The 13158-nt window shown below is 38.9% G+C and overlaps 2 protein-coding genes across 3 annotated transcripts in view; one reads left to right on the top strand and one right to left on the bottom strand.

Moving 5' to 3' along the window:
• The window catches only part of LOC115746805, a 959385-nt gene that overhangs the window by 778426 nt on the left and 167801 nt on the right, over positions 1-13158 (bottom strand). The window lies entirely within an intron of this gene.
• LOC115754476 (acyl-coenzyme A oxidase 3, peroxisomal) lies at positions 7113-13135 on the top strand. 2 transcript variants are annotated; one of them, XR_004016990.2, is made up of 13 exons: positions 7114-7730; positions 8173-8290; positions 8425-8532; positions 8682-8854; positions 8994-9093; positions 9247-9321; positions 9434-9564; positions 10186-10321; positions 10392-10511; positions 11371-11622; positions 11709-11810; positions 12516-12827; positions 12909-13135. XR_004016990.2 is itself a non-coding variant. In XM_030693483.2 (12 exons), the coding sequence occupies exons 1-12, from the start codon at positions 7270-7272 to the stop codon at positions 12762-12764; spliced, it is 2025 nt and encodes a 674-aa protein (XP_030549343.2). In that variant the 5' UTR covers positions 7113-7269; the 3' UTR covers positions 12765-13135. The 2 variants fall into 2 exon arrangements, 1 of the variants encoding a protein (XP_030549343.2); XM_030693483.2 differs by having other exon boundaries at positions 7113-7730; positions 12516-13135.

Here is a 13158-nt window from a genome sequence, read left to right as displayed (position 1 = left end):
AAAAACTAAAAATGGGCAAATGTCATCGGTTATTGGAATCGGGAACTGGACCAATTTATTTTGGCCTCACTGGTTACGGATCGATCAATCCGTCCGGACGGTTCTCGGTGCCTTTATATAGTCTTGGGATCTATCCACCAACGACAGTGTATCATCGTTATGCAACAACACCCATTCAAACAAGCTAGAAAGAAAACGCAAAATCAATAAGCTTACTATTCATCCTTGAGCTCTACCAAGCCCTTGCACACATGTGCTCGGCCTCGCCTTCACTGCCACCACAAGTGACTCGTCGCCGAGCCCCGACCGCAATACCACTCCCCTCTCTCTCTCTCTCTCTCTCTCTCTCTCTCTCTCTCTCTCGATCGATCGATCGATCGATCAACAATGGGGTGCCCCGTTCAATCATTTAGGTAACTTTACTAAGGAAAAAAAAATTATAGAATGGGCTTTTGACCAATTTATGCATGTTTAAGACTCCTTTTTTTTTTTTTTGCAGAAAATTAATAATTCAAATAGTTTTTTTCCTAAAAATAATTATTTATATCACTTAATTATATTCATCGCCTACGAAGATGTTTGATATGAATTAGTGTTGATGGTAAAACATTTCATGATACAAATCATTTTGTTCAAGAAAATATTTTTAGATCATTCATTTTTTACGTAATAAATGGAGCCTAAAATAAGGGTAGGAAATTCGGTGATTTTCATGAAATAATAGCACTGAAAAGGATATAAAAACTAATCACTCGTCTGGAAAATAGAGAATAAAATACAAAGGGAAATGTTTTATGATTGTTTTGAATATCAAATGACATCCTTGCATTGGACACATTTCCCGAGATTATCACTATTCGGCAACTTTAAAGTTCCGACAGCTCCCCATTTTTATTTTTTTTTTTTTTGTCAAAACAGCTCCCCATCAACCACCATATATTAGCATCATTTATACATATCGGCTATGGTTATCGGCTGCTATTTTAGAAACTTCACGCGCCTCTTTGGTGCGCGTGCGTATCACTTTCCAATGTTGGGCCATTCTGGACTTCTTCGTTCCGTTCATTTCGCTCAAGAAATGAGTAATTTAAAAATATCTTTCTAAAAGTAATTATTTATACCTCTTATAAAAGATTTTATTTTATTGTTCATAAAGAATATTGAGTTCGATCCAAATCACTCATTTTTTGCGAGATAAACAAAGGCTCACGCTTTTTCCACTCCCCTTATGGCTTTGACACTCATTTTTGTGTGTGTTTTGACCATTTTATCCTTTGTGTGTGGCCCACCAAATCTGATACAATTTTATATAATTTTTTTATTAATTTTATTTATTTATTTATTTATTTTCTTGCGGGTTTCACCTTCCTCCTTTTCTTCTTCTTCTTCTTCCTCCATCCCACGCCTCCCACTCGTCTCTTTTTTTTTCCCCCTGCACGACATTCGCTTCGACACCTCCCTCTCCTTCCAAAAACCCCGAATAGCTTCGCCACTTTACCATGTTCTCCCAAAACAGGATAAAACAGGATAAAACGGAAGGAACAAACGCACACAATAACATGTGTTTCACTAATTTGCTTCCAATTCATGAGATGGCACCCTAAGAACCATCCGGCATGGATGCACCCCAAGAACCATCTAGCGTGGATGCACCCTAAGAATTTCAGATTGTAGCAAATAATCCGAGATAAAAACCTGGCCGAAATATCCAATGATGCATCATCATCCGTGTTCAATAGTACATCTTGACATGTTCAACATGGTTCAATGTCACATGCCTTCCTGTAAGGACACAACCTTATGTTCATGAAAATAAATAAATGGGCATGCAAATCTCAAGTATTCAACCTATTTATAAAGCAAGTAAACATCCCTCACATGATTTTGATATCGGCAAAGACTATAGTGGACAGGATTGATGGCTGTAAGGGTGACAATCTAATGTCTAAAACATAGAGTCAGACAAGTTCCAATATGCAAAGTGGATGCGAATTACATGTTGAGTTTCTCCAAAAGTAGCATAAGTTTGTTGCACTCGTTTTTTAAGTAAGGTTCTTTTTTGGGTGATCAATATGAGGTAAAGCTAATTGTTCCTCCCGCATTTGCATGTCTTTTGCTTTAAAAACAATGTGGTTTGCTGCACCAGAACCAACAAATAAAGGGGGCATCAATTCACTACTGCAGTTCGTAGTTACAAGCCTCCTGAAGTTTACAAGGCAAAGATTCTAACTTAAGTTGATGAGGTTATCAAGAAGAAGGCAGGGAAGAAGACAAAGTAAGTGTGCAGATGAATACCACTTCCATAAAAGCATCTATGATGAGATCTTGAAGCAAAAATTACAGTTTGCTAGTTAAGGGAGTTTTGTGGCTTACTACCATCAAATTTTTTGCGCTTAATCGCCTAGTCCATATTAGAATTGACAATCATGTTTCTATTGGGTTTTTGTTGTTTTCTCTAATGTTGTTTTCCCCATTTCCTAGTAGAGAAAAATTGTGCTCCTTTTACAGCTATTAACAATCGAATTCATGGTTGTCAATAGATCCATCTAGTATATATGGGAAGGCTCCAACAAATTGATTCAAGTTGTCCTCTAAATAGAGCATGTTCTTGAGAATAATCATGATTTTCCTGCATCTCCTTTATCTAGATAATAATCATGATTTTGGAACTTTTTCCATCTTTGAAATCTGAAGATGCTTGTAGCCAAAAGTTGAAGACCGGTGTTTTTTTTTTTTTTTTTGCTGGTCTTGTTGTCATAGTTGACAATGAGATTTTATTGTAAACGATATAGATATGAAAACCCAAAGTCATAACTTTCTTCTCACAAAACATTCCAATGCTGCGATAAGTTGAAAGCCTTCTATGAGTCACTTGAAAAAACTCAAAAAGAGGAGCCAAATCTTGCACTAAAATATCTAAATACATCAAAATGATATTGCCATTACATACCACAAATTGCAATAGTAATAAATTGCATATGCAACTTAACAAAAAAGAAATTCCGTTCAGCTACTTGACTTCCCTCAAGAAAATCCACTGTGCCTATATTTCATCACCATGAATTCCAATGGTCCTCGAACGTGTATTTGATCCAAGATCTTCACCTTTCAATTTACATGTGTGACTATTATGACCATAACACCTACAAGTACCACATCTCTTCCCCTTTTCAAAAATCTCAAATGCCGAAGGTTCGCGTCTTGTAGAAGTTGCTTCCCCTTTAGTTTTCGAATTAGAAGGACAACCTTTATGAGATGTAACTAGGGGCTCATATAAAATTGTATCACTGGCTCGAACAAAATGCTCAATTTGCTTTTGAACAACTTCCTTTTTGGAAAGCGGCCATTGTTGATACTTCCTTTCCAACTTGTGAAGTAGTTGCTTAAATGAATCTCCTTCATTGTTTTGAGTAATATCACTCTCCAAAAAGGACCTTATATCCAACATCCATTGTGGATTAATTGCATCAAGAGGTAAACCATCGGAAAACTGTAATCTTATCTCGTGCGCATATGGAAGTCCCATAGATTGCACAAAATGAATAGTACAAGCAGGTAACTCAACCCTACTTTTGGCAATATCATTTTGCTTGTAAAGCTTATCTAAAGCAAATCCTGACACACGAGTAATCAAGTTCCCGAAAAGAGGAATATGAAGATGATGAGAAACCCTTACCTTTTCGCTTGACAATTTGCTTTTGATTTCTTGATACTGATTTTCAACCGCAAGGCATATTTTCTTTTTCACCTCAACTAAATCCCCCGTTGAAACTTGTAGATATGCTTTCAAAGTCGAATGTGCCCCTTCAGCTCTTGAAGTAACACGGTTTCCAAAATGTATGTGCAAGTCCGTCCAAGCAGTCACAAAAAGCTCTTTGAAAGGAAGCTATGTATTTTTTATGTAGTTAATAACCGATGGCTTTTCCTTACATCAATATTCGAATTGCTGAACATTATCCTCATATTCCGCTTCCACCTTGGAGTTCAAAACTTTGGACCAATCAAACATAAAAAAATCCCAATGTATTCCTTCTTCAAACTGAGATTTACATTTTGCCACAATATTTTTTTCGATATGCCAAACACACAATAAGTTCGCACTTCTAGGAAAGATGAATCGAACTGCATTCATCAATGCCAATTCCCTATCGATTATAATAGCTGAAGGTTGACAACCAACACCCAAAATGTTACTAAACATTGTCAAAGCCCAAATATAATCTTCCTCTTCCTCCTTTCTCAAAAAGACAAAACATGAGTAGAAAGAAGTATTAAAACAGGAAACTCCAATTATATCCAACAAAGGCATTTTGTATCTATTAGTCTTGTAAGTACAATCCATTACGAAGACACTTGAGAAACTCTTTGTTAGTGCCATAGAGATAGGATGGGAGAAAAATAAATGCGTCAAGTGACCCTCAGCATCATGTTTAAAATTGTAGATGAATCCACATGTACTAAGCTCATCCAATAAAGCTTGGACCATATTGCGACCATTCGGATATTCACGACGGAACTTCACTTTCATGTTGTAGACAGTTTTAGCTATAGCTTGAACATTGGCATTACTTTGTCTCAAGGAAGAAAGGATTTGGCGAGGAGGTATACCGGCCTTAGACATCTCTTTCACAAACAAAGCTTCAACCTTAGAAAAGCGACGACAAGTAGGATGTCCTGACATATCACTCGAGGGATCATGATTGTGTGATGCATTCACTATTCTGAGTGACCATGATCCATTCTTCTTTTTATAACCACGGACGTCAAAAGGACAATTAATCAAACGAGATCCAGTCTTTCTTCTCCGACGTGCAACATCAATATTATGTCGATCATGATAATTACCTCCTCTATCGCATAGCAGAAGAACATATTTGTCTCTCTTTGACCTTTTAATAGAGATGACATAACCTTGAGCAAGAAGATGGCTCCGCACACTACTCAAAAGATTTTCTCGAGTTAGAAAATTACCGGGCAAAGTTTTAAATGAACTTGTTGGCATGATCAAGTGCTCTTCTCCATTATGATTTTCATCATCAATAGATACATTCGAGCAATTTCGATCCTCTTGAATATTACCCGTTTAAAATCAAGTGGATGCCTAATTAAAATAGATACTCTTTCCTTTGTATTATAACAGCAAACTATCCACGCCTACCCAGAATAACACAACATCTAATTACCAACAAAGCATGAGTGACTGAAACAATGGGTTAAACAAGTACAAATTATTCCAACAAAAGTGCGATTGCGAAATGGTTGTTGAGAACTCAAGTTCAACTCTACGTCCAACTATAATCTAGGGCTAAAAGCAACAATTGTAGCACGCAAGAAAAAAAACAAACGCAGCATTGTCCTCATAGTGTTCCAACAAGTTAATCTATGAAAGCATAAATTTTGTTTCAACACTTGCACACGATACTGAAACCTGAAATAAGATTAAATCACTAATTCAAATCTCGCTTCTTATTATCTGTCAGAACACAACTTGCCTAATATTACCTTCGTGCGGAAAAAAGGGGATCGTTGGGGAGGTCATTGGTGAGCCCAATGCCGGTCTTGGCGAAATTGTGGAGGACGGGATTGACATAATAAAGTCGGGGTTTTTGGAAGGAGAGGGAGGTGTCGAAGCGAACGTCGTGCGGGAGAAAAAAAAGAGACGAGTGAGAGGTGTGGGATGGAGGAAGAAGAAGAAGAAAAGGAGGAAGGTGGGACCCACAAGAAAAAAAGAAACGAAATAAAAGAATTAATTAAAAAATCATATAAAATTGTATCAGATTTGGTGGGCCACACATAAAGGATATAATGGTCAAAACACACACAAAAAGGAGTGTCAAAGTCATAAGAGGAGTGAAAAAAGTGCGAGCCTAAACAAATCACAAGATTAATACGAAAAAAAAAAATCATTCATATGTATTGTGAAAACATAATATTTGTTAATAAAATGTGGAAAAAAACCATCAAAAAGCACAAATTAATATGCTCATTATGACGCATTTTTCTTGAACCTTTATTATATCACCAAAAACTTTATTTTCATCAAGAAGGACCATTAACAATCCTATGAGGCAGCTGACGTGAACGACGGAATGCAAACAACAATGACATAGCATCCACGGGAACTAGCAAATTATTGTCCATCTGTCACGGTTGATGTCCATCTCTCTTTGTCACTAATCCACATGGACACCACGTCAAGGCTGTATGAATACATTCGTCCACATAAGACCTTCAAGGGCTCCTCCTAACGGAACCATAATCGAGGGTAAAAATATGATACATATACAAGTTTGAGGCTTTTTGTGATAAAAAAAAGTTCATAGTAGGGCGCAAATGACAACCATTCTCTTTTCGGGTTCTATTTTGATTAGAAATAGATATTTCTATTTCTATTCCGTGGATAAGTTTACGAGTAGAGACATGTATTTGACAACAACACAAATTTTATGTTATCAAAATAGAAATTCGTTTGATGATAGCATGAAATTACTTCTATTGGGCTAGCGACTAGCGAATGGCAATGGGTGGGCGGAGCCCAGCAGTCGTCAAACGACAGCCAAGGACCAGAAACTAGCAAATGGCGATCGGCAGAAGGGAAGCGAGAGAGGCAACCGACTGCGGTCAGCGAACGGTGGCCGAGGATCGAGGATCCGAGACCGGCAAATGACAATTGACGAATGGCGACCGGAGTCGGAGACGCGAGAGGAGATCACACGCTAGAGAAAGGGAATGAGCAATAAGAAAAAATCTTATTTATGTTTCTATTCCATAAAAAAAAAAAGTTAGCAAATTTCTATTTCTCATTTCTATTCCTAATCTATTTTTAGTCAAAAAATTATCTTAAAAATAAAAAAATGAAATTGCGTTACCGAACTGATTTTTGTTCCAAACATGCTCTCCGGAACAGAAAAATTAAAAAAAAATAGAGAAATAAAACTGTTGTTATGTGCACCCTAAACGTGTATAAGCAGGTATAGTTTGAGGCTTTTGGTGGTTTTTTTTCTCCATTTTTTTAAGTAAATGGATAATTGCTGGCCGAGAGTGCATCAAACGCGAATGTTACGTGCGTGGAACAATCCCCCGGTCAATACCGGACCACCGATTCCACGGCCAACGCGCCTCTCCTTCGTCCCTCGTCGCGTTTGAAAACGCTTCTCCTCGGCGGAGAGAAGTCAACATTTTCTGGGTTCCAATTTTTTCCCGTCTGGTTCGCTCTCTGCTAAGCTCAATCCCCTTCCTCGCTCCGTCAAAGAACCTTCAATTCCTTCCATGGATCGAGTCTCATGGCGAACCCAAGTCCTCAAGAACCACCTCACCCAAGCCCCCTCTCCCGAAACCCCTTCTCTTTCCCCAACCCCGTGCCTCAACTACTCGCCCCCCGAGCTCGCCGAGTCGACCCACTTCGACACCTCCGAGATGCGCAAGCTCCTGGACGGCCACAACTTGCAAGAGCGGGACTGGCTGTACGGGCTCATGATCCAGAGCAAGCTCTTCAACCCCAGGAGACTGGGCGGCAGGGTCTTCGTGTCGCCGGACTACAACCAGTCGATGGAGCAGCAGAGGGAGATGACGATGAAGAGGATCGACTACTTGCTCGAGACGGGCGTCTTCGAAGGGTGGCTCACCGGGAAGACCGTGGAGGAGGAGCTGAGGAAGTTCGCGCTGCTCGAGGTGGCCGGGATGTTCGATCACTCGTTGGCGATTAAGCTCGGGGTTCAGTTCTTCTTGTGGTACGTCTCGCTTGTGCGGTTTTCAGTTTGATTCGATGATCAAACGACGATTGTGTTGTCCCGGGGGGGCAGCTTGATGGTGAATTAGAGCTGTTGTTGAATTTTAGCATTGGAGGAAGATGCTTAATTTCATAATGCTTGTAGTCATTAGCGCTAAACACTGTGCTTGGTCGGATACCATTACGGACAAGTGAATTCTCTGTTTATGTGGTTCGTTGTCTGGCAATATTCACAAATACAGTAGGAATGAATTTTTCTCTTCGGTGGCTCTCCAAGTCTCCTATGTTTTCTGCATGTGTTGTTTTTGTGCTTGGTCTGCGTCCCACATTACTTTTCTGGTTAGGTGAATTTGGTGCACGTGCTTGGGATATTGTATCCTGTACTTCGAAAAGATTAGTATGATTGTAACGATCCTTACATCTGTGCGTTGATGGGATTTCAGGGGTGGTGCTATTCAATTTTTCGGCACAGAGCGGCACCATGTGAAGTGGTTGAGAGACACCGAGAATTATGTGGTCAAGGGTTGCTTTGCGATGACTGAATTGGGGCATGGGAGTAATGTATGCAACTTTAGTGAACTATGTTATGACTGACTCTTTGTTCAGATGGGTCCTATTTATGAGTGAATTTGTTGTGTGTTATTCCTTGATGATTTTTTGTTTTAACTTATTGCTATTGGGGTTTGTGCTGTCAGGTTCGAGGCATCGAAACAGTTACGACATATGATCAAAGGGCCAGGGAGTTCATTATTAACACCCCATGGGAGTCAGCACAGAAATATTGGATTGGAGGAGCAGCAAATGTAATGACATTTTTACTCGCAACATAGAATTTTCTTGCAGTATGTAGCCATGAAATATGATACTGTGTCTTACTTTTTTATCATATTTCTTTGCTGTGAAAGCACGGTGTGTCCTCACTATTAATATACTTGTTATTGTCGCTGTGCAGCATGCAACGCACACAGTGGCTTTCTCCCAGCTCAATATCAATGGGATCAATCAAGGGGTCCATGCATTTATAGTACAGATAAGAGATGCAGATGGCAACATCTGTCCTAACATACGCATAGCCGATTGTGGGCATAAAATTGGTCTGAATGGTATTGACAATGGTCGGATATGGTAAGTACTTGTTTTTTTTTTTTTTTTTTTTTTGGGGGGTGGTGGGGGGTTAAGTTCCTTGTTGTTGATCAGTACAAATTTTGCTCAGATGTGCATATCTCTGTATGGTTTATGAAGTTCCTTCAATGCGGTGGATTAGGTTTGATAACGTGCGGATACCACGGGAGAACTTGTTGAATTCAGTGGCTGACGTTTCACCAGATGGGGAATATCTTAGTGCTATAAAGGACCGTGATCAAGTAATTCACATCTAAATTTCAGCATACAACTTTCTTATGTGCTTTTTTGTTTTTTTTTTTTCTTGATTTTTTGTTGAGCTGTTTAGCAGCAGGAGAATATGTTTTATATGTTCAATGAAGTTTTCAAGTGATAGTTGCACTACTATTGTCCAGAGATTTGCAGCATTCTTGGCCCCTTTAACAGCTGGACGCGTAAATATTGCAGTCAGTGCAATTTACTCTGCCAAGGTAATTTAGTTGTGAGTCTTATCAGTTAGTAAGTTAACTTCCGAATTACTATGCGATGACTGGAGGTGAATGCTATACAAGCATACTTATGTATCTGATGTTCAATTTTCAGATTGGTTTGGCTATTGCCATAAGGTATGCATTGTCGAGGCGAGCATTTTCAATTGCACCCAACCAGCCTGAAGTGCTATTGCTTGACTACCCAAGTCATCAACGGAGACTCTTACCTCTCCTTGCGAAGACGTTGGTTTTCTCTCACTAGTTGCATTAATAGGCTGGATGTCTTTTTTTCAATATCATGTCAAGAGATGTGTATTCTACATTGGTTGGATATTGTTAATATTCTATGGAAAAAAACGACATTTGCAAGTTGCAGCACAGGCTTTATTGTATAACCGTCACTCTCATCAAGTGACTTTGCCTTTTGGTTTAATGTAATTGCCGTGACACATGGTTTCATTTTTTTGTGAATTATTTTGACACCCTGCATCATTCCTAGAAATTGAAAGGACCACCTTTCATTGGTTTTGCATTAGAAAAAATTGAAATATGTCAAGTGCCCCGTGGTTAAGCCTTTTTTTCCCCCTTAAGTTCAAATCTTTTCGGAATTCAATTTTTAGCGTTGTGTGTTCCTTATACTTGTCACTATTCAACAAGCACACAAGAAATGTCAAGTCAAACTCATCAGTTAATGAGTGCCAGTTTGGATTGCTAGCTTTATTGGTATGCCTTGTTTTTTTAGCTATTACATGATCAGCCTAGAAATATGCAACACCTAACAGTAAATTTCATGATTCTGAGTTGCTAGTTTGACAATTTGGCATAATTTTATGTTGTTCTGAGCATTATGCCATTCTGTTGCAGATATGCAATGAGTTTCTCTGCTAACCACTTGAAGATGATTTACATGAAGCGGACACCTGAATTAAACAAAACCATTCACATTCTCTCTAGTGCGTTTAAGGCTTCATTTACCTGGCATAACATGCGGACTCTTCAGGTTCTTTCCTTCAGATAGAGTTCAATGTACTTCTGTGGGCGGCCTTTTTCAATTCTTTTTATTGAATCAGGAGTGTCGGGAAGCTTGTGGAGGACAAGGCCTCAAGACTGAAAATCGTGTTGGCCATTTGAAAAGTGAAAAAGACGTGCAGTCCACATTTGAAGGGGACAACAATGTTTTGATGCAACAGGTTGACACCTTTAAATTCCTACTGTAGAAGGAAAAAGCAAGTTAATTTTTTTGAATCACTTTAGTACACGAGGTGAATTTGTCTATTTGATTTGTTGCTTATTTACTTTCTGATTGTGAGACCAAGGGAAATTGATACAACATCATGTTTAGGATTCCTTATTGTTTAATTCAAAATAGATAACTGGTCACAGTTTCTGGTAGTCAGGTGGAAAAAACCAGTGATATGACTTTGCAACTTCTATTCTCAAGGGCCCACTAGTTGTAATCTCACTGAGAGCATGCTTGGGATGGTCAATGTTTCTTCTTGTTTCCCACTTTTCTTTGGTCTCTATTTTTGTCTGAAGTAGGGAGAAGTGCAATAAACAATGAATTGCCATCCAAGCATGTAAAATATATGTTTATGCAACTTTTGTCACTGTTATCATCATTAGGGCTGTAAAATTTAGCATTTCTACTAGTTTTTCGTTCGTTTATTTTAACTTTGGTTCCCTAGAAAAGAAAATTGCAGAGCTGTTACCGCAGATGGGTGCAAACATCTGTCACCCAGCAAAAAGTGGGAAAATGAACAAAAAGATTGTTCTAAATCTTGTTATATGTACTTGTAAAGGCCTTACATCAAACCAGTTAAGATATGGAATCTTGATATTTTCATTCTTCCCTTTTCCTTTTATGGGTCACATGCTTGTAAATCCTTGTCCCATCCCAGCTATATCTGTCTTACTAGCATGAACTACTTATCTTAGTTGGTAGTTTTCCTTTGTATATTTTAATTTGTGATGCAACAGGCAATATTTCCTACTAATTATCTGTGCTTTTAAAAGATTTTCTCAATCGAATGTGTGCTATTGTGAATTCAGATAAGCAAGACACTCTTCGCTGAATATCTAGCAGCTCAAAAGAGAAAGAAGCCATTTAACGGGTTGGGATTGGAACACATGAATGGACCATGCTCCGTGATACCGCAGCAGCTCCCCAGCACTGTTCTTAGAAGTGGCCACTTCCAGGTTGATGCCTTCCATGTGAGGGAGAGAGATTTACTAAATTGTTTTGCTGAAGAGATATTGCAACGTCAAGCACGAGGAGAAATGAAAGAGCATGCATTACTGTCGGTGAGTACATGTTATGATGAAATAACGCCTCTCTCTCTCTCTCTCTCTCTCTCTCTCTCGAAGTTATTTTCTTTCACCATCCCCAGAGTTACCAGCTTGCAGAAGACTTGGGTCAAGCTTTTTCAGAACGATGTGTACTGGAAAATTTTCTTGAAGTTGAAGAAAATTCACCAGCTGGTTCATTGAAGGTAAATCTGTGTTTATTCTCCCCAATACTGATGTGACATTCGCTTTGAGCAATGAACAGTTTATTATTGTCCAGTTTGATAGGATTTGATGCAACTAAAATCACACTGTGGGCAGTCTATGATTTAAATGAAAAAAAAATCAGGAAATAATTGGAAAGTTGATCTGCTTCTCTTCTGGCATCTGGTTTTACAGTCAAATAAATGTGAAAAGGGCCAAAATACTAAGTAAGAAATCCTGGATGTTAATATGTTTGTGTCTAATGCTATAGAACTTAATTGGTGAAGCCTAATGCAATTATTTCGGAAAGCTACAGTAAAAAATATCTCTGCAAATGTCTGATGTCCAACATTATAGCCAAATTATAATGCACACAAAACATGTTCTTGATTTGTCGATGAGGCGGTGATTTCGGGTAGGTACCATTAGAAAGAGGGTATCAGCTGCACCTTGAGTTGAAGGATATTTGTTTCCATGATTTTTATGCTTTTGTCCCCTTTATCTATGAATTAGACGGCATGACAAGCTGTCCTGTAGTGCTAAGTATACGAGAGACTTATAAGCCTTGGTGTACCTTCTCAAGTGCAGTCATGTAGTGCTAAGTATACGAGACTTATAAGCCTTGGTGTACTTTCTCAAGTGCACCTTTGTTCACCGTGTTGTGGGTTGTATTGATTGTGCAAATCTATGTGCATGGTTATCTGCAGGACATGCTGGCTCTGCTGAGATCCATGTATGCCTTGACCTGCATGGAAGAGGATGCTTCATTCTTACGATACGGTTACTTATCAACCGAGAATGCTGCTGCCGTACGGAAGGAAGTGGCGATACTCTGCAGCGAGTTGAGACCACATGCGCTTGCTTTGGTCAGTTCCTTCGGCATTCCTGACGCTTTTCTGAGCCCTATAGCTTTTAACTGGGTCGATGCGAATTCCTGGTCTTCAGTTCAACACTAGCTTGCTTGAAACCGCCATTGCCTAGTTGGCAGGATGATGCATTTGTAGCTATTTGTTTTGTATGCAATAAAATTTCGGAAGGAAAAGTAGATCATGTAGTTGAGGTTTCTGCTTGTCTTTCCTGCCAAACACATCGTGTGTTTCGCATCCTGTTTATTTCTCTGGTTTCATATACTTGGGTCGAGGACCTTCCTAATGGGTAAGTATAGACTTGGTCGTGGAATTTGTTTCCTTGCAGTATGGATTTGATGTGGCCAAAAAATGATCAATAATGGAAGAAACTGGTTTGTAATATTGGGGAATAAGGATTTTCTGCTGAACTATGAAAGATTTCATTTGACATATTTTCAGCTGGTTGTGGTCAGTTTTTTCATTCTGGCTTTGCTCCTAGAAA

This window comes from Rhodamnia argentea, chromosome 7 (assembly GCF_020921035.1).
Source record: "Rhodamnia argentea isolate NSW1041297 chromosome 7, ASM2092103v1, whole genome shotgun sequence".
Taxonomy (NCBI): domain Eukaryota; kingdom Viridiplantae; phylum Streptophyta; class Magnoliopsida; order Myrtales; family Myrtaceae; genus Rhodamnia; species Rhodamnia argentea.
This window is presented reverse-complemented; position numbering and strand designations above follow the sequence as displayed.